The sequence below is a fragment of the Asparagus officinalis genome, chromosome 9 (genome assembly GCF_001876935.1).
Source record: "Asparagus officinalis chromosome 9, Aspof.V1, whole genome shotgun sequence".
Classification (NCBI taxonomy): Eukaryota; Viridiplantae; Streptophyta; class Magnoliopsida; order Asparagales; family Asparagaceae; genus Asparagus; species Asparagus officinalis.
This window is the reverse complement of record NC_033802.1, coordinates 10,096,489-10,117,129: the sequence shown is the minus strand read 5'-3', so window position 1 is coordinate 10,117,129 and position 20,641 is coordinate 10,096,489. Positions and strand designations below refer to the sequence as shown.

Sequence of the window (20,641 nt, the reverse complement as noted above, 5' to 3'; positions counted from 1 at the left end):
TTGTTATATACTCTATTTTATTTTTTGAGAAGGCATATTTGACTATCCTGGATGGATTTTGGAATAAAACCTGAACATTTCTCAGGATCTTTTATTTGTACTAGTCTATTTTATCTTTGCTCGTCATAAATTGGAAGAACTTAAGGGGCAATGGGTTTACTTTAAATACATTGAAGCTTTGGATAATGAGCAAGTTGTTTAATTTTGAGCAAGTTGTTTAATTTTGACATCTTAAAATTGTGTTTAGAACTTTAATTAGGTAGTGATACTCATAGTTTGGTTGAAACACTTACATTTTTTTCCTTTTTTGCCTTGTTCTATCTTTTGGCCATTTCACGTGTTTTTCATAAATTCAAACGTTCGGTTTCTTACTTGGATACTGCTATATATTTCTCAGCACTACAATCCTCAGCTGATGCTAAGGATCTTTCTTCTAGTACTGCTGCAAATGATCAGTCTTCTTCTAGTCAAGACAGCGAACGATCTAATTGTGGACATTCTGAACGTGTAACTTCTGCTGCTAACGAGCTTGTGAATCCCTCTCTTCGTTCTGGAACTTCTGCACCATCTACTTCTGAGCGTATTTCTGCAGGCTTAGTTTCAAGTGGTCCTGGTCTATCTCCAAGTTCTTCTATGGGATCATTATCTTCAGAAAAGTCAACGTTAAATCCCAATGCTAAGGTTTGTCTGTTGACTTGCTTCCCAGTTAACACACTGGACATGTTAGCTTTCATGAACCTATGGCCCTACACATATACAGGTTAGATTGTGGCACATCTATAACATGTGTACGAGACCTATAAATGGCATGGCACTCACTCAAAATGTTCTTTGGGTTGCCATGCTTTTCTACACATAAGCAACTGTCGTGACTATTTTTTGTTATAATCGACAGTATCAGAACTAACTTCACTTATGGGCATAGTTACTGAAATTCCTTATGAGACTTCATATGTTTAAAAAAACTGTTTGGTTCCATCATATTTGAAACTCCATTTAAAAGAAAGATTGGTGAAAACTCATTATTCGACAAAGTGCTCTAAACTATTTTAAAGACTTGTTTTGGCATTTTCCTAGTCTTTAAAAAAAATTCAGTAACTTTTTGACACTAATTTATTTATACTTTAAATTTGAATTGTGATTTAGTCACAAATGTCTTTTTAAAAGATTTTTTTATTCATCAAAGCAATTTAAATAAGCTGAAATATAAATTTTTTTTCAGTTTTAGTTATTTTTTAAATTCTGTGTAAACAAATTGGGCAATTGACATTTAAATTTGGCATATAATAATATAGCTGTTATCATATCCATCTTTTCTGAACCAATTGCCTAAAGTATGATTCACATCAATTTCCGGCGCTTCAATTATTTTTCGTCACTTTGAATATGTATTTTTGCTTATATTAAGCACATATAGTTTCTGTTCCCTTTTCTGTCATATCTTCTTCTGCTAACCAAGGGTTTTAAATGTCGGATGTCGGGTTTATGTTAGACGGTTAAAATTCATGTCGGATAGCGAAAATCGGGGATATGTCGGGGGACATGAAAAAAATATCGGATTGCCATACCGGATGGTGTGCATATGTGTAATATAAATATCATAAATAAAATCTAAACATAATAAATTCTTTTGTCTAACATATAAAAAAAGTAAATAACTTGTGATGCTTAAGGTTGATGTTGAAGACAAAAGGTGAGAAAAGAGGAGTCAGATGTTGGTAGTTAAGGAGAGAAAAGATCACCCAATATTGATGTGGAAGGAACAACTCAAAGTAGAGACCAATGAGATGTCGAAGAGAGAGAGAGAAGAGGAGCAACGGAAGTGACTTCGGTCTTTTTTTATTAACTAATCGGGTTTTGTCTTTGGAAGCAATATTAAGATAATAAGGAATTTAAACCCAAACCTGATTAGATAAACATAACTAGAAAAAAAAATAAAATAAATCAGCCAATTTTCAAATTGAAAAATCGACCGACATAGCTAACATGTCCTCCTATATCTGCCTGATATATCCGACATGTCCCTCGATATATCCGACATGAACCCTGAAAATACAATACGCACTGAAAAACTCCATATCGTGTCGGTTGACCCTTAAATCTGACATGGTGGCTGACATGTTCGAAATGACGGCCGACATTTAAAACACTGCCGCTAACTATGTTTAAGTTTCTGTTTTCAAATGTACTTTTGGCAATTACACATAAGTCCATTAGGCAACTCCAAGGAGTTCATTTTTCATATAATATTTTTCTACATGTGCAATAAACTTTGTTTTTAATCATCTACCTTAGGCAATCATTTAAAAGTCATTTTAGGAAACTCCAGTGTGTTCATGCTTTACAGGGTTAATTGCGAACACCTCCCCTGTAATATCACTAAGTTGTACCTACTATCTCTGTAGCATTTTTGTTGCAAACACACCCCCTGTGCATGTGCAATAAACTTTGGTTTTTTAATCATCTACCATAGACATTCATTTAAAAGTCCGTTAGGCAACTCCAATGAGTTCATTCTTTTAGGGTTAATTGCGAACACAAGACCCCCTGTAGTATCACTAAGTTGCACTTACCATCCCTGTAGTATTTTTGTTGCAAACACACCCCGAGAAACCTAGCACTATGTAACCCAAGTTACCTTTAGACTACACTTGTTTTAAAATACCTAAATGCCCTTATGTGAGTTAGACCCTCTCTCTAAGTTTTTCATCATGAGGACGCAAACCTCCCTGAATCGAGAATTGAGAGTTTGGTGCAATTAGCATGAATGGCGAAAACGAGGGTGAAGTAATTGGCTTGTGCGATTGGATTTTAGAGAGGGAGAAGAGGTTGAGGAGGTTAACAAAGTGGTTGGCTTTAGAGTAGGTTGAGGGTGTGTATGGCAACTCTTCAAAATGGGGCCAGGTTTAAACCTGACCTCATTTTGGGAAGAAAACCTGTTTGGGTAAACTGGGCCAGGATTGACCTAGTTTTCGAAGGACAAAGTTGTCCTTTAAATGTTTTGTTTTGGATCACCTCCCCTTAGTCCAAAATAAAACCGTTTTGCTTAAAATAGGGCCAGTATTAGTCTTGGTCCAATTTTGGAGTGGTTGCCAACCACATCCTAAGAACGGAGTTGTTGGAGGAGAGGAAAAGATTAAAGAAGAGTAGGATATTAGAATACACATGAGTATACATAATAAGAGATCTATATTTTAATTATCGTGATTGTTAGCATTGTTTTAGCTTGGCACTGTGAGGCAATTCATTGTTGATAGCATAGATTAGACCTGGCAAATTGAGGGAGAGTTACTATAATAAAAAATCTATTGTTGTTTGCTTTGGCCAATTTTGTTTACTTCTTGAGGAGGGGAGAGAGGAAGGGAGGGAGGGCGGGCGAGGGGGGGGACCTTGTCCTATTCAAATGAAGCCCTAATAGGTTGTATTAGCTTCTTCCTAAGAGCTAGAATGAGAGCCTAATGAGAGAGAAGGGTTAAAATGAAGTCTAACTCATATAAGGTCATTTTAGGTATTATGAAATAAGTATGACCTAAAACTAACTTGACTTAAACAATAATAGGTACCCAGGGGGTGTGTTTGCACCAAAAATATGACGGACAATAAGTGCAACTTAGTGATACTACATGGGTAATAAGGTCATTTTAATCTATAAGCTTAGTAGATTTAAAAATATTTGTTAATTTTAATTTATTTTTTTAATTTTGATTTCATAAGGGTGTAGTGTCAAATGGTCGGAGAGAAGGGGACAAATTGGAGGGGGTTGGGGTTAAGGAGGGGGAGGGGTAATAAGGTCATTTTAATCTATAAGCTTAGGAGATTTAAAAATATTTATTCATTTTTATTTTTTTTGTCTTTCTAAATTTTGATTTCATAAGGGCATAATGTCAAATGAATCAGAGCAGTAAGGACAAATTGGGGGGGGGGGGGCTGGTTCGGAGGGGAGGGGGCATTTCACTATAGCACATAACTTGGTTTTTAGTATAATAGTATAGATTTATGTGCATGTGCAACTGTACATGTGATTCAATCCACGTGTTAATGATACATAGGGTCAAATGATTGCAGGGAAGGGGACAAAATTATTATTTTTTTTGGGGGGGTGGGGGGTTACATTTCACTGTAGCAACTATTAACGTGGTTTTTAATATAATCGTATATATTTATGTGCATGTGCAACTGCACATGTGATTCACTCCAATTGTCAATGCTATATCCTTACTATTTCCACTTTTCAAGTTTGCTAATACCACACCTCCCTCTTCATTAATTTACATAAAATTCTTTTCCCCACGTGCAAAAAAGATGTCCAACATGCTCCTTCTCTCATCAAATAAAGTATGTGTGTCTATGTAAACTGCTTTCATAATCACATGGAGTAACTGGCTTATATGCCCACTCTTTAGAACACATTTGATGGAACAAAGTTGTGTAATCCAGTCTATCTTGATCTGCATGTTTTCAAAGCTCTATAATAAATCACGCGTTTAAAGGTCATTTGCCCATGTATTGAGTGCTTGCACAATGAACAGTTACTGACAGTACAAAAGTTTATTCTGTGACTTGTGAGTTTAGTTATTTTAAAAGAAGGGTTCATTACATTCACCTAATGCATTTAGTTATTTCATGGAACAAAGTTTTGTTGTCCACCCTAGCTTCATCTGCATGTTTTCAAAGCGCTATAATAAATCATGCATTAAAAGGTCATTTGTCCATGTATTAAGTGGTTGCACGATGAACAGTTACTGACTGTTTAATTAAAGCGTAATTTTATTGTGAGTTTGGTTATTTAAATGAAGGGTTCATTACATTCACCTAATGAGTTTAGTTATTTCATGGCACAAAGGTGTGTAGTCCACTCTATCTTGATCTGCATTTTTTTAAGGCTCTATCATAATCATGCATTTAACGAGTATTTGTCCATGTATTAAGTTGGTTGCACAATGAACAGTTACTGATGGTAGAAATATTTTTATGACCTATGAGTTTAGCTCTTCAATGAAAGGTTCATTACATTTACCTTGATCTGCATCTTAAAGCAACTAAACGAGCAATCATGTGCAATGTTTTAATAATCGGCCGATTTTATCGATTTATTGCTAATATATTGGGTTTGGGCCCTAGCCGATACGATTTCTGCAAAAATTTACGGCATATCATTTTTAGTCGATTTTCCCGATATATCAGTGTAAATCCGATAAAGTGGCCGATTTTTTGTGGGCTAAAAATCGCCCGATTTTCTACAATTTACATTCTAAGTGAACTGGTTCAGGTTTGGAGACAAAAGCCCCCTTTTTTTCCACACACAATCTGCATCCACTAAATGAAAACAAGCTATCCTATTTTATTCCACATCCACTAAACAGAAACAAGTGATCCCAAGCATTTGTCATTTACATAGTAGTATGCTTATATTTCATTAAATGCGCTTAGATTATATTTTAGGACATTATATTATATATGCTCACCGTCCGATATGACACTCCGATTTTTACTACCTATCCTTGATATATCCCTGATAACTAGGATTCAATATGAATTTTGGCCATCTGTTATATTTCTGATAGCAGATATTTAAAACCTTAATTATGTGGTTTGAGAACTCCTAATCCATGGGTCATTTAATATCATTTTAATTTTATTGTTGAGAGATTGTTCATTTTTCAACTACTTGATGCATGGTTAAAGAACCTTCAAAATGTATGATCTCTTGTCTGTAGAGTTTAAAAAATGCAGATCAAAATGAGCAGAATAAATTTCCATAACGTGCACTATGATAGGTGGACATGACTAAGCTAGTGATGGCCTAGGAATATTAATGCCTCTTGTTGTGTGAGAGAATGTTTACATGCATATTTACATGTGTTACACATACGAGAGTGAACATTCATAGTTTCATACATATGTTCCTTCATGTGTACACATAAAAACATATGTATCTATGAACAAGGTATGTATGTGTACATGTGTGCGCATATATAGTGGATACTTATGAAATCAGACTCTATGTGCAGGCATAATTTATGTTTATATAGCGAACAATGAAAAATATGTGCTAAAGCACTTAATCATCATGAATTTTGTTTTATAGATATTTTGAGATCTTTAGATCACAATGAATGAAGCAGATCATCAATTGAAATAGTTTAATTTATGAATAAAGAGGCGGTACCATAGACATTCATTTAAAAGTCTGTTAGGCAACTCCAATGAGTTCATTCTTTTAGGGTTAATTGCGAACACAAGACCCCCTGTAGTATCACTAAGTTGCACTTACCATCCCTCAGTATTTTTGTTGCAAACACACCCCGAGAAACCTAGCACTATGTAACCCAAGTTACCTTTAGACTACACTTGTTTTAAAATACCTAAATGCCCTTATGTGAGTTAGACCCTCTCTCTAAGTTTTTCATCATGAGGACGCAAACCTCCCTGAATCGAGAATTGAGAGTTTGGTGCAATTAGCATGAATGGCGAAAACGAGGGTGAAGTAATTGGCTTGTGCGATTGGATTTTAGAGAGGGAGAAGAGGTTGAGGAGGTTAACAAAGTGGTTGGCTTTAGAGTAGGTTGAGGGTGTGTATGGCAACTCTTCAAAATGGGGCCAGGTTTAAACCTGACCTCATTTTGGGAAGAAAACCTGTTTGGGTAAACTGGGCCAGGATTGACCTAGTTTTCGAAGGACAAAGTTGTCCTTTAAATGTTTTGTTTTGGATCACCTCCCCTTAGTCCAAAATAAAACCGTTTTGCTTAAAATAGGGCCAGTATTAGTCTTGGTCCAATTTTGGAGTGGTTGCCAACCACATCCTAAGAACGGAGTTGTTGGAGGAGAGGAAAAGATTAAAGAAGAGTAGGATATTAGAATACACATGAGTATACATAATAAGAGATCTATATTTTAATTATCGTGATTGTTAGCATTGTTTTAGCTTGGCACTGTGAGGCAATTCATTGTTGATAGCATAGATTAGACCTGGCAAATTGAGGGAGAGTTACTATAATAAAAAATCTATTGTTGTTTGCTTTGGCCAATTTTGTTTACTTCTTGAGGAGGGGAGAGAGGAAGGGAGGGAGGGCGGGCGAGGGGGGGGACCTTGTCCTATTCAAATGAAGCCCTAATAGGTTGTATTAGCTTCTTCCTAAGAGCTAGAATGAGAGCCTAATGAGAGAGAAGGGTTAAAATGAAGTCTAACTCATATAAGGTCATTTTAGGTATTATGAAATAAGTATGACCTAAAACTAACTTGACTTAAACAATAATAGGTACCCAGGGGGTGTGTTTGCACCAAAAATATGACGGACAATAAGTGCAACTTAGTGATACTACATGGGTAATAAGGTCATTTTAATCTATAAGCTTAGTAGATTTAAAAATATTTGTTAATTTTAATTTATTTTTTTAATTTTGGGAGGGGGCATTTCACTATAGCACATAACTTGGTTTTTAGTATAATAGTATAGATTTATGTGCATGTGCAACTGTACATGTGATTCAATCCACGTGTTAATGATACATAGGGTCAAATGATTGCAGGGAAGGGGACAAAATTATTATTTTTTTTGGGGGGGTGAGGGGTTACATTTCACTGTAGCAACTATTAACGTGGTTTTTAATATAATCGTATATATTTATGTGCATGTGCAACTGCACATGTGATTCACTCCAATTGTCAATGCTATATCCTTACTATTTCCACTTTTCAAGTTTGCTAATACCACACCTCCCTCTTCATTAATTTACATAAAATTCTTTTCCCCACGTGCAAAAAAGATGTCCAACATGCTCCTTCTCTCATCAAATAAAGTATGTGTGTCTATGTAAACTGCTTTCATAATCACATGGAGTAACTGGCTTATATGCCCACTCTTTAGAACACATTTGATGGAACAAAGTTGTGTAATCCAGTCTATCTTGATCTGCATGTTTTCAAAGCTCTATAATAAATCACGCGTTTAAAGGTCATTTGCCCATGTATTGAGTGCTTGCACAATGAACAGTTACTGACAGTACAAAAGTTTATTCTGTGACTTGTGAGTTTAGTTATTTTAAAAGAAGGGTTCATTACATTCACCTAATGCATTTAGTTATTTCATGGAACAAAGTTTTGTTGTCCACCCTAGCTTCATCTGCATGTTTTCAAAGCGCTATAATAAATCATGCATTAAAAGGTCATTTGTCCATGTATTAAGTGGTTGCACGATGAACAGTTACTGACTGTTTAATTAAAGCGTAATTTTATTGTGAGTTTGGTTATTTAAATGAAGGGTTCATTACATTCACCTAATGAGTTTAGTTATTTCATGGCACAAAGGTGTGTAGTCCACTCTATCTTGATCTGCATTTTTTTAAGGCTCTATCATAATCATGCATTTAACGAGTATTTGTCCATGTATTAAGTTGGTTGCACAATGAACAGTTACTGATGGTAGAAATATTTTTATGACCTATGAGTTTAGCTCTTCAATGAAAGGTTCATTACATTTACCTTGATCTGCATCTTAAAGCAACTAAACGAGCAATCATGTGCAATGTTTTAATAATCGGCCGATTTTATCGATTTATTGCTAATATATTGGGTTTGGGCCCTAGCCGATACGATTTCTGCAAAAATTTACGGCATATCATTTTTAGTCGATTTTCCCGATATATCAGTGTAAATCCGATAAAGTGGCCGATTTTTTGTGGGCTAAAAATCGCCCGATTTTCTACAATTTACATTCTAAGTGAACTGGTTCAGGTTTGGAGACAAAAGCCCCCTTTTTTTCCACACACAATCTGCATCCACTAAATGAAAACAAGCTATCCTATTTTATTCCACATCCACTAAACAGAAACAAGTGATCCCAAGCATTTGTCATTTACATAGTAGTATGCTTATATTTCATTAAATGCGCTTAGATTATATTTTAGGACATTATATTATATATGCTCACCGTCCGATATGACACTCCGATTTTTACTACCTATCCTTGATATATCCCTGATAACTAGGATTCAATATGAATTTTGGCCATCTGTTATATTTCTGATAGCAGATATTTAAAACCTTAATTATGTGGTTTGAGAACTCCTAATCCATGGGTCATTTAATATCATTTTAATTTTATTGTTGAGAGATTGTTCATTTTTCAACTACTTGATGCATGGTTAAAGAACCTTCAAAATGTATGATCTCTTGTCTGTAGAGTTTAAAAAATGCAGATCAAAATGAGCAGAATAAATTTCCATAACGTGCACTATGATAGGTGGACATGACTAAGCTAGTGATGGCCTAGGAATATTAATGCCTCTTGTTGTGTGAGAGAATGTTTACATGCATATTTACATGTGTTACACATACGAGAGTGAACATTCATAGTTTCATACATATGTTCCTTCATGTGTACACATAAAAACATATGTATCTATGAACAAGGTATGTATGTGTACATGTGTGCGCATATATAGTGGATACTTATGAAATCAGACTCTATGTGCAGGCATAATTTATGTTTATATAGCGAACATTTTGCTTTCTAAGTTTACATACATCTACCACGTTTGCATGAACATGAACAGTCACGTGTCTTTGCTTTGTTCTAAGGTTTGAGAGAGAGAGACCACTGCTAGAAAATGAACTATTGCCGACGGAACTTTAGCGACGGAAAATTCCGTCGCTATAAGTCACATTATAGCGACGGAATTTACCGTCGCTAATTTTCCGTCGGCAAAAAAGTTATGCCGACGGAAATTTCAATATTAACGACGGAAAATTTCCGTCGTCATTAATTTCCCGACAGAAATTTTCTGTCGGAAAATTTCCGTTGCTAAAAGGGAATTTAGCGACGGAATATTCCGTGGCTAAAACTCAAAAGTGGGAAATTTTTTTGGGCGCGGGCGTTTTTCTCTCCGTTCTCCCCAAAAAATTCATCCCACCGCCAAAAATTCATCCCCGAAAATTTCGTCCCACCGCCAAAAAATTCATCCCAAAAATTTCATCACCCTCTCAAATCCCTAATCCCCTCCACCCCGCACCCTCTTCGTTGTCATCTCCTTCGACCGAGTACCGCGAGAGAAGCAGCAGCAGGAGGAATGGCGGGATCTCCGCCATCATCGTCCTCCTCCTCCTCTTCCTCGTCGGCGAACCCATCGTCATCTTCAGGTCTTCCCCCGCCTCCTCCGTCTCCCCCCAAGCCCTAACCGTAGCTCGCCTCCGCGACCCCGCCTCCTTCCTCCGCCGCTTTCCCGCCATCTTCAACCCTCGATCCTCTGGTCGCCCCTGCTCCCTCTCCGCCGCCGCCCTCCGCTTACGCGAGGAGGAGGTACGAACCCTAACCCTAGGTGAGCCCGTCTCCCCCCAAGCTTGTCGTGCATGATATGACTGAAGCCTAACCTTGATTAAATTCAGTTAAAAACTTACCGAGCGCGAGCTTCTATTTCAACTCTTTAGGTTCAATAAAATGTGGGCAGATGTTTCATAGCTTTTATTCTACTGGCCCTTAATATGTAATATGAAGACAAATTTGATCATTTTGGTATTTCTGTGCTGAAGTAGAGCAATCAAATACACCTGATTTGGACTTGCGGAAGAGTATAACAAAGCAGCAGATATGAAATATAGCATATTTCTCCCTTCATCAAGGTTCCAACATAAGTTTTTCTTTAGAGTTTGGATTTCTTTACTTGTACAGAGTTACCAGGTCTACTTATATTCATCTCAAGAATACACAGTAATCAGACAATCATTGCCATCCTGCTGTGTATTTATTCAATGGAGTCTAGGGATCAACCTCCATACACCTGTTGGATCACCAAAAAGTTACATGGCTAATGTAAGATAAAATTAAGGAAGTATTCATATGCCTGATTGAGATGGTGGAGATAGAGTAGAATATTGGGTCAAGTCCAGTGCACTTGCTTGCATATCATCATAATTAAATATCATTGCATTTTAAATAGGTAGCAAAAATTACTTATGCTGCCTGATTCAAGTAGACTGATGATTACTATAATCTTGTTATGGACCTTATAGGTACTGGATCCACAAAGGAGTTCTGAAATGTCAACCGAATGGATGCTTGTCATTATCTGCACTGCTATCTAAAGTTTTTAGTAATGGGTCAAGCTGGGAAAATTAGATGATAATCAGGAGCATTCGTTGGCTATTTATTATTTGACATTGAGGTGCTACTGTGAAGTTGGATGAACTTATCTGTTTTGATTAGAAAGTTGTAGCTGGAATTGATGTATTTATAGGAATCTGGGGGACCTCTAAAGAATGCATACTTGAGAGCAGTGTTGATTCCAGTAGATTTGGCAATATGGATACATTTGGGCAAAAAAACTAGAGACTGAAAGTGATGTGCGAACATGATTGGGAATTTTCGAGCAGCACACTTGGCCTTAGGTTTATATTACAGTTTGACTTCGACTATATTTACTGAAAATTAAATAAATAGCATCTTTCATGTGATATTTCGCTTCTAATTGCAGTTCACAACTTAGCTTAAAAATCAATATGTTCTGCCATTTTTCCTTACTAGCCTAAATCCTAGTGGTACATATCAGCTAGCGAGTACTTTCCCATGGCTTTTATGCATTTAATGGAGATCTAATTTTCAGAAAAGTTATGATTAACTAGCTGTGATCCTATGTCCTCAGTACTCAGCGAGTTGCATGCTTTATTTGAATTTCATATTCATCTTTCAGCTTATTATTAAAGTAAAATTATTACTAACTGTTTGAAGCTCTTTATTTCTTCATTTAGTAGTTACTCCAATATCTTCATGTGTGCCAACTGTCTACTCCTTTATTTCTAGCCAAAAACTGTTTTTCAGATTATTTTCCTTCCATTTTGTTACTTCCTGCATTTTAACATGAAATAATGTCTGTAGGTTGGACCTTCATTTGGTGGGCATCAGCATGTTTTTAACGCACAGTCTGCACAATTACAGTCTTCCCAGGCATATATCCATCCTAGTGGTCCACTGGTACGCTACTATCCATTATCTTCAGGATCAGTTTCCATATTTTAAGCTTAAGCATTTTAATTTCTTATTCTTTGAGATTGTATATCTTCTCAAGTGGTTTGCCCTTTTGTAATTATATCGATGTCATTTCATTGTCATTCACAGTACGGTCAGCAGGTGATTCTTGGACAGCCACAACCTGTTTATTACATGCCAACATATCCACCCGTAAGTCATCTTTTGTCATTTAGTTGCTTTAAATTTCTCGTTTTAATTCAACTGTAACTACTCCTTTTTCGAATTCAAGTTGCGGAGAAAATGTTGCATAAACTTTCTCCATATTGCACTCTGATTAATCTTCTATACATTTTTTATATATGGCAAACGATGGTTGCAGAGAGGCATAAGTATTTAGTGATTTGCAAAATATATATACCAATTGTCTTTTTCTTTTTCAAAACACAAAATAGTATTATTGCTAAGTTCATGTAATATGTTTATTGGTCCACGTACGACATGCTCCTTGCTTTATTTGAGGTAAGCTTGGTTAGAAATTCATTTATTGTGGATAGCTGCCATTGTTTGAGATCAATTTCTATATAGAAAAATTTTGTAGCTAGTGTGAAGTTTCTGAACTTTTAAGAACTTGGAAATGGATATACGAATGCTGTTAAAAAGATTGACCGGATATGGAATTGTTTGAAAAAAGTGTTGATTGCAGGAGGCACCTAAATTAAATATGTGAATCTGGAGGTGTGATTTTGATTTTAAGCTGATCAAAATTGATGGCCGTTTCCTGTTGGGAATGTCATGTTCATGAAATAAGGAAGAATTCTCTGTAGTTGTCTTTTCTTATTTTCTGATATTAGTCACACTTGAAAATGATAGTTATCTGTGAATTCATAGCGTACATTCATGGTGCAGAAAGTTTTTATTAAAGTGTGCTCTATGTTGTCCATGAATATACACCGGTCTATTATGTTGTGCGCTGCGGAAGCCTTCTAATGCCAATAAATCGCACACACAAGAACCAAAATAGATCACAATAACACAAGCAAACCACCAATCACAGCAAGAACACAAATTTACGTTGTTCGGCAAGTTGCCTATGTCCACGGGGCAAGGAGGGGGGAGTTTATACTATTAGAAATCAAGAGAATACAAATAGGGTTACAAATCTTGCCAAAACTCACAAAATATGCTCTCTAGATCTCTCTCAAAGTCTCCCACAATGGATGCAACAACAACATCTTTTGGCAGCTCAAAACCCTCCTTACATAACCCTAAAATTCGTGGTTAGGGTTATATACAAGCTCACAATGAAACGGGTCTGGAAAACTAAACCTGACCCAAACCCGCATCGTGGTCGACCGGAGAGCACATATCGCGGTCGACCGCAAAAACTCCAGAGAGTTTCCCAACTTCTGGGTTCGGTCGCGGTCGACCGCAGAACCATGTGCAGTTGACCGTCAAAAATCTAGAGCCATGCTACAGTGCTGTGCACGTTGCGGTCGACCGCAGCATCATGTGCGGTCGACCGTGAAACTTCCTGCTTGTTCCCTCATGGATTTTGACGCCATTTCTACATATTAAGCTTTAGACTCCTCACCGCTATATGATAAGTATGCAAAACTGCTGGTAGTTTCTAGTTGCTATCTTTAAGCTGTTCTATTGGCACCAGACTATTAAGCTTTAGAATCCTTATCACTATATGATAAGTACACAAACTGCTGCTAGTTTTTAGTTGCTATCTTTAAGCTGTTCTATTGGTTTCAAGGTTGCTTTCGTGGGACACAATGTCCCCATGATGCTAAAACATTTGAAGAGTAAGTGTAAGAATTTAACGGTGCTTAAAGTTCATCTTTGTAAAAGAGTTCACTATTGCAAAAATTCTGTATCTTCCAATGTTTGTTATGTTCAAGGAGTATTGAGGGCATACTCTTCAAGTTTCTGTGTAATGGCACTAAGTTTTGTTCTACCTTGGACACTTTCTCCAAAGTCAGCACTATATTCCCTCGTAATTAACTCAGTTTTCAACCATCCATTTGTTATTCCTTACTTTTTAGTTTAGTTAAGCCATAACTAAATGACTTAATTATAGGGTTAGTAAAAATTAAATTGGACACATCTAGAAGGTCTCAAATATAGGGCTTCAGTCTGCTTATGGTGGAGATGGATTGGTTGATGTGTTTTCGATAACATTGAACTATGGAGAGTCTTTATTCTCATCTAGGTCATTTGCCGAAGTGTAGAAGGCAAAGTGCGTGCTTATTTTCATTGTTAGCATTGCCAACACAAGCATCATCTAAGCCTTCTCCCATCACTACGGAGTAGACTATTGGCACATAGTTCTATTAAAGATTGGCAAAATTTTATGTCCAGCTTTTAACATTGACATAAATTCTTGATATTGGCGCCAAAATTTTAGTCTGAGAAAATGTCTACAGGGGGACTTCCTTAAATATTAGAAGGCTAGATTGCAAGGAGACCTTATGATGGTGTAATTTAAATGTGTGCCAAGACACCCTTCAGATTCATTCCAGTTTACGAATGGATTGTAGAAAAGGAGTGTAGATGGTATATGTGATAATGGGGCTATTGTTTTGACTACAAGGCATGTCTTCAGCAATACAGATTTAAGTGTTGGTCTGTGAATGTTTTAAGAATATCTTTAATACTAGTGTATGTTCAGAATATTGGGGAAACTTAGACCAGATATGAAACTTGGAAAGGCTGGAGTACCTATCTCTGGTAAGGCATTTGTGTACCTAGATGAATTCCCAAGCTTCCAGTCATCCATAAGAGGACAATAAATAAATAAATAGCTTGAATTCTTTTCATAGAACTAGAAAATTTTGTAGTGCCAGCGGATTGTGTATTTTTCAGATTGGAGGAGAGAATAGGATCATAGCCCAAAATATGCTGAAGAAGCTTAATTAGGCATAACCTATGTTGCATAGACACAGCGAGTTGCGGTCATTCATAATGTGAAAAAACCTATGATATGGATGTGGGTGCATAATTAAACTTGTTACAATGTATATTAATAACGTACGGATTTTGGATTTTATATTGTTTAGGTGTCCGTGCACTTGGAAAGTTCTATAGTCAGTGATGTGATCAACTTTGTGATTAGGTCCTTTTTGTTTAAGCAAAGCTCAGATGAATAATGTTTTTGTCCTATGGACACATCATAAGGCTGCAAATTTTCAGTCTAACACGGTATCATTGTTATGTTCGGCTAAAGCCTGCACCTCCTCTTAGAATGCTTTAGAATTGCATCTTTGTCAACTTCTTCCATTTTCCTACCCCAATTTACCTGGCACATTAGACTGAACTATTTATAGTACTGTTCCGTAACATTGGTAGTCTTTCGTTGTATCTTCCTCACCGCAAGCCTTTATAAGCTTAATTCGGACAGACATCTTGTATATCGCTTTTTTTGAAATTACTGGCCGTCTATAGTTTTATTGTTACAGTAAATCCCCTGAGTGAATTTTTTTTACTCTTTTACACTTAAAGGAAGAAAACTACTTTCAATAAACAGATCCCTGAGGTTCAAAGAGTAATTAAATAAAATCACTCAGGGGTCTATCTGCAAAAATAAAACTAAAGGGATATCAAGTGCAAACAATGATAGTACAGGGAATCTATCCACATTTTACCCTTGTTTGTAACGTCAAACCTTTTAGATCTTCATGTCATACTTCAATTATTGTACAGGAGATGCCATACAAAGGAAGAAATTTCTAGCGCGATCGATGCAGCCGTTTCTGAGATGGAAGATGGCGATGTATTCATATGGCAATTGAACTATTTCGAAGACACGAGACCTTTAGTCCATCATATAAAGATGCAGACGGCCAAAGAAACACCCACCTCAACTTGATATGGAAGATTGGCCTCTCTATGTTCTGCCTGGGTTCTTGTTGGATTCTTCTTCTGAATACTTCGAAGATGTGATTAGTGGTTGCTCACCCAGAATTTTTTTTTTATAAATTGGAAATGAAATGAGAATGTTATAAAGTTTATTGGGTAGCTATTAGAGAAGACTCGAGAAAATGTTGTGTACTTACATAGGCCGGGGCTCTCTTGTACTAATGTTGAACTATCAAATTTAGCTTGCTGGGCATCCAGTCTGTTTTTATTTTTATTCTTTTGTAACTTTGCTTATATTATGTTTGATTTCAATGGGCAGGATAATCAAATTGTATTCTTGTTCTGTTTTTGACTTGGGTTTATTCTATATATGTATTGATTCTGACAACAGTAAGACTTTTTAGTCCCATGTGCTAGGGTTGTTTTGTTAATCTAATGAGAATTTTGAAAGGTTACTTCGTTTGTAGTTTTTTTTACCTATCAAAGTGTCATTTCACAGTTTTGCGCGCGCGCACACACATGGCAAAAATGTTCATAAGGTGGCATCTTAGATGTAATCTAAAACAGTGTCTCCTAAAAACTACATTATATAATATCAAATTCATGTTGATTTACATACTTTGGATTGTATACAAATAAAAAATAAGCCATATTGGGTTCTAGTTAATCATACATCAAGTGATTGTTACATTAACGATTTACGATAATATAACTAAATGAACAATGAAAAATATGTGCTAAAGCACTTAATCATCATGAATTTTGTTTTATAGATATTTTGAGATATTTAGATCACAATGAATGAAGCAGATCATCAATTGAAATAGTTTAATTTATGAATAAAGAGGCGGTACCATAGACATTCATTTAAAAGTCCGTTAGGCAACTCCAATGAGTTCATTCTTTTAGGGTTAATTGCGAACCAGCCCTGTAGTATCACTAAGTTCACTTACCAATCCTCCAGTATTTTTGTTGCACACAACCGAGAACCTAGCACTATGTATACCAAGTTACCTTTAGACTACACTTGTTTTACCACCTAAATGCCCTTATGGAGTTAGACCCCTCTCTCTAATGTATTTTCATCATGAGGCACGCAAACCTCCCTGATCGAGAATTGAGAAGTTTGGTGCAATTAGCACCGATGGCGAAAAAAGAGGGTGAAAGTAATTGGCTTGTGCGATCGGAAATTTAGAGAGGGGAAGGTTGAGGAGGTTAACAGTGGGTTGGCTTTAAGTAGGTTGAGGTGTCGTATGGGCACTCTTTCAAATGGGGGCCAGGTTTACTGACTCTTTTGGGAAGAAAACCTGTTTGGGTAAACCGGGCCAGGAATTGACCTAGGTTTATCGAAGGCAGTTTCACTTTATGTTTTTGTTTTGGATCACCTCATCTTAAGTCCAATAACCGTTTGCTTGCCAGTATTCGTCTTGTCGCATTTGAGTGGTTGCCAACCAACAATCCAAGAACGGAGTTGTTTGGGGAGAGGAAAAAGATAAAGAAGAGTAGGAAATATTAGATAACCACATGAGTCATACATAATAAGAAAGATCTATATTTTAATTATCGTGATTGTTAAGCATTGTTAGCCTTGCAGCTGTGAGCAATTCATTTTGATAGCGATCAGATTAGACCATGGGCAAACTTGAGGGAGAGTTAACTATAATAAAAAAGCTCTATTGTTGTTTGCTTTGCCAATTTTGTTTAACTCTTGAGGAGCGGGAGAGAGGGAGGGAAAGGGAGAGGGGCGGCGAGGGGAGGACCTTTGTCCTATTCAAATGAACCCTAATAGGTTGTATTAGCTTCTTCTAAAAGAGCTAGAATGAGACGTCCTAATGAGAGAGAACGGGTTAAAAATAAGTCTAACTCATAATAAGGTCATTTTAAGGTATTATGAAATAATATGACCTAAAAACTAACTTGACTTAAACAATAATAGCGTACGCCAGGGGGTGTGTTTGCACCCAAAAATATATGACGGACAATAAGTGCCAACTTAGTGATACTACATGGTAACTTCAAAGGTCACATTTTAATCTATACAGCTTAGTAGAATTTTTTTTAAAAAAATAATTTGTAATTTTCAATTTTATTTTTTATTGATTCATAAGGGTGTACCTGTCAAAATGGTCGGAAGAGAAGCCGGGACAAATGGAGGGGTTGGGTTAAGGAGGGGGAGGGTAATAAGGTCCATTTTAATCTATAAGCTTAGGAGATTTAAACAATATTTATGTCATTTTTATTTTTTTGTCCTTTCTAAATTTTTGATTTCATAGGGCATAATGTCAAATGATCAGACAGAAGGCGGAACAATTGGAGGGGGCCAGGGGCCTGGGGTCTCGAGAAGGGGGAGGGGGCCCATTTTCACTATAGCACAATAACTTGGTTTTTAGTATAATCAGAATAGATTGTTATGTGGCATTGGTGGCAACCTGTACATGTGATTCAATCCGACGTGTTACACATGATACATAGGGGGTCAATGATGGCATGGAAGGGGACAAAATATTATTGTTGCTTTGGGGGGGTCGAGGGGTTTACATTTCACTGTAGCAACATTAACCGTGGTTTTAATATAACGTATATATTCATTGTGCATGTGCAACTGGCACATGTGAATTCACTCCACCAATTGCAATGCTATATCCTTACTACTTTCCATTTTCAAGTTTGCTAATCACCACCACCCTCCCTCCTTCCATTAATTTACATCAAAATTCCTTTCTCCCACCGTGCAAAAAAAGATTCCAACATGCTCCTTCTCTCCAATCAATATAACGTATGTGTGTCTATGTCAAACTGGCTTCATAATCACATCTGCGAGTAACTGGGCTTATATGCCCCACTCTTTAGAACACATTTTTGATGGAAACAAAGTGTTGTAATCCAGTCCTATCTTGATCTGCATGTTTTCAATAGCTAAATATAATCAAATCACCGCGTTTAAGGTCCAATTTGGCCCATGTAATTGAGTGCTTGCACAAATGAACAGTTACTCGACAGTACAAAGTTTATTCCTGTGACTTGTGAGTTTAGTTATTTTAAAAGAAGGGGTTGCATTACATTCACCTAATGCATTTAGTTACTTTCATGGAAACAAAGCTTTTGTTGTCACCCCTAGCTTCATCTGCATGTTTCAAAGCGCTATAATAAATCATGCATTAAAAGGTCATTTTCCAATGTATTAACGTGTTTGGCACGATGAACAGTTACCTGACTGTTTAATTAAAGCGTAATTTTATTTGAGTTTGGTTATTTAAATGAAGGGTTTCATTCATTCACCTAAGAGTTAGTTATTTCCATGGCCACCAGAAGGTGTCGTAGCTCCACCTCCCCTTATCTGATCTGCATTTTTTTTGAAGGCTCTATCATTAATCAAATGAATTTAACGAGTATCATTGTCCATGTATTAAGTTGGTTGGCACAATGAACCAGTTACTGATGGTAGAAATATTTTTATGACCTATAGTTTTAGCTCTTCAATGAAAAGGTTCATTAAACATTTACCCTTGATCTGCTCCTTAAAGCAACGTAAAGCACGCAATCAATGTGCAATGTTTAATAATCGGCAGCGCGAATTTACCGATTTACTTGCTAATATACTTGGGTTTGGCCCTAGCCGATACGATTTCTGCCAAAAATTACTGCATATTCAATTTTTAGTCCGATTTTCCCCATATAATGCAGTGTAAATCCGATAAAGTGGCGAATTTTTGTGCTAAAGAATCGCCCGATTTTCTACAATTTACTTCTAAGTGACTGGTTCAGGTTTTGGAGACAAAAAGCCCCTTTTTTTCCACCACCACCCAATCTGCATCCACTAAAGAAAACAAGCTATCCTATTTTATTCCCACATCGCACTAAACAGAAACAAAAAAGTGATCCCAAGCCATATTGTCATTTACATAGTAGTATCTTATATTTCATTAAATGGCGCTAGATTATATTTTAGGACATTATATTATATATGCTCACCCAAACGTCCGATATGACACTCCCGATTTTACTAGCCTTAATCCTGAATATATCCCTGAAACTAGGATTCAAGTATGAATTTTGGCCCATCTGTTATATTCTGATAGCACATATTCAAACCTTAATTATGTGGATTTGAACTCCTAATCAATGGGTCATTTAATATCATTTTTAATTTTATTGTTGAGAGATTGTTATTTTTCAACCTACTTGATGGCATGGTTAAAGAAGCTTCAACAAAAGATGATCTTTGTCTGTAGAGTTTAAAAACATGCAGATCAAAAAGCCAGTCACTACAATTTCCTAAACGTGCACTATGATAGTGGCACATGAATAAGGCTAGTGATGGCCTAGGAATTTAATGCTCTTGTGTGTGAGAGAATGTTACATGCAATTTACAAATTGCTTACACAAGGAGTGAACATCTCATAAGTTTCATACATATGTCTTCATGTGTCAGCACATAAAAAACGATATGTAACTTATGAACAAGTATGTATGTCGTACAATGTGTGCCATATAATAGTGATACTATGAAATCAGACTCTAATGTCAGATAATTTATGTTATATAGCCACATTTTGCTTCTAAGTTACATACATCTTTTACCCTTTGCAGAAAACATGAACAGTCAGCCGTGTCTTGCAATGCGCATGCTTGTGTGTGGCTTAGTTTAACCATGAATTTCTGACTTGGTGGGATCAGTTAATGTAGTCAATTACTTTTTACATCTCTTTATTATTATTCTTTTGATAGGCTCTCAGTGCCGATGTCTGAAGGCTCCTTTTATTATGGTAATTCACCTGCGGTGCCACCTATGCACAGTGTATCTATGAACGTGGGGG

The 20,641-nt window shown here is 36.4% G+C and overlaps 1 protein-coding gene across 1 annotated transcript in view; it reads left to right on the top strand.

Annotated features, from left to right (window-relative positions):
• Positions 1-16,212, top strand: part of LOC109823181 (polyadenylate-binding protein-interacting protein 4-like) — a 35,213-nt gene extending 19,001 nt beyond the window's left edge. The window contains exons 11-15 of the mRNA XM_020389466.1: positions 398-760; positions 896-954; positions 11,871-11,966; positions 12,111-12,173; positions 15,669-16,212. Coding sequence (XP_020245055.1) covers positions 398-760; positions 896-954; positions 11,871-11,966; positions 12,111-12,173; positions 15,669-15,698 — 611 coding nt within the window. The 3' untranslated portion in view covers positions 15,699-16,212. The remainder of the gene's footprint in view (positions 1-397; positions 761-895; positions 955-11,870; positions 11,967-12,110; positions 12,174-15,668) is intronic.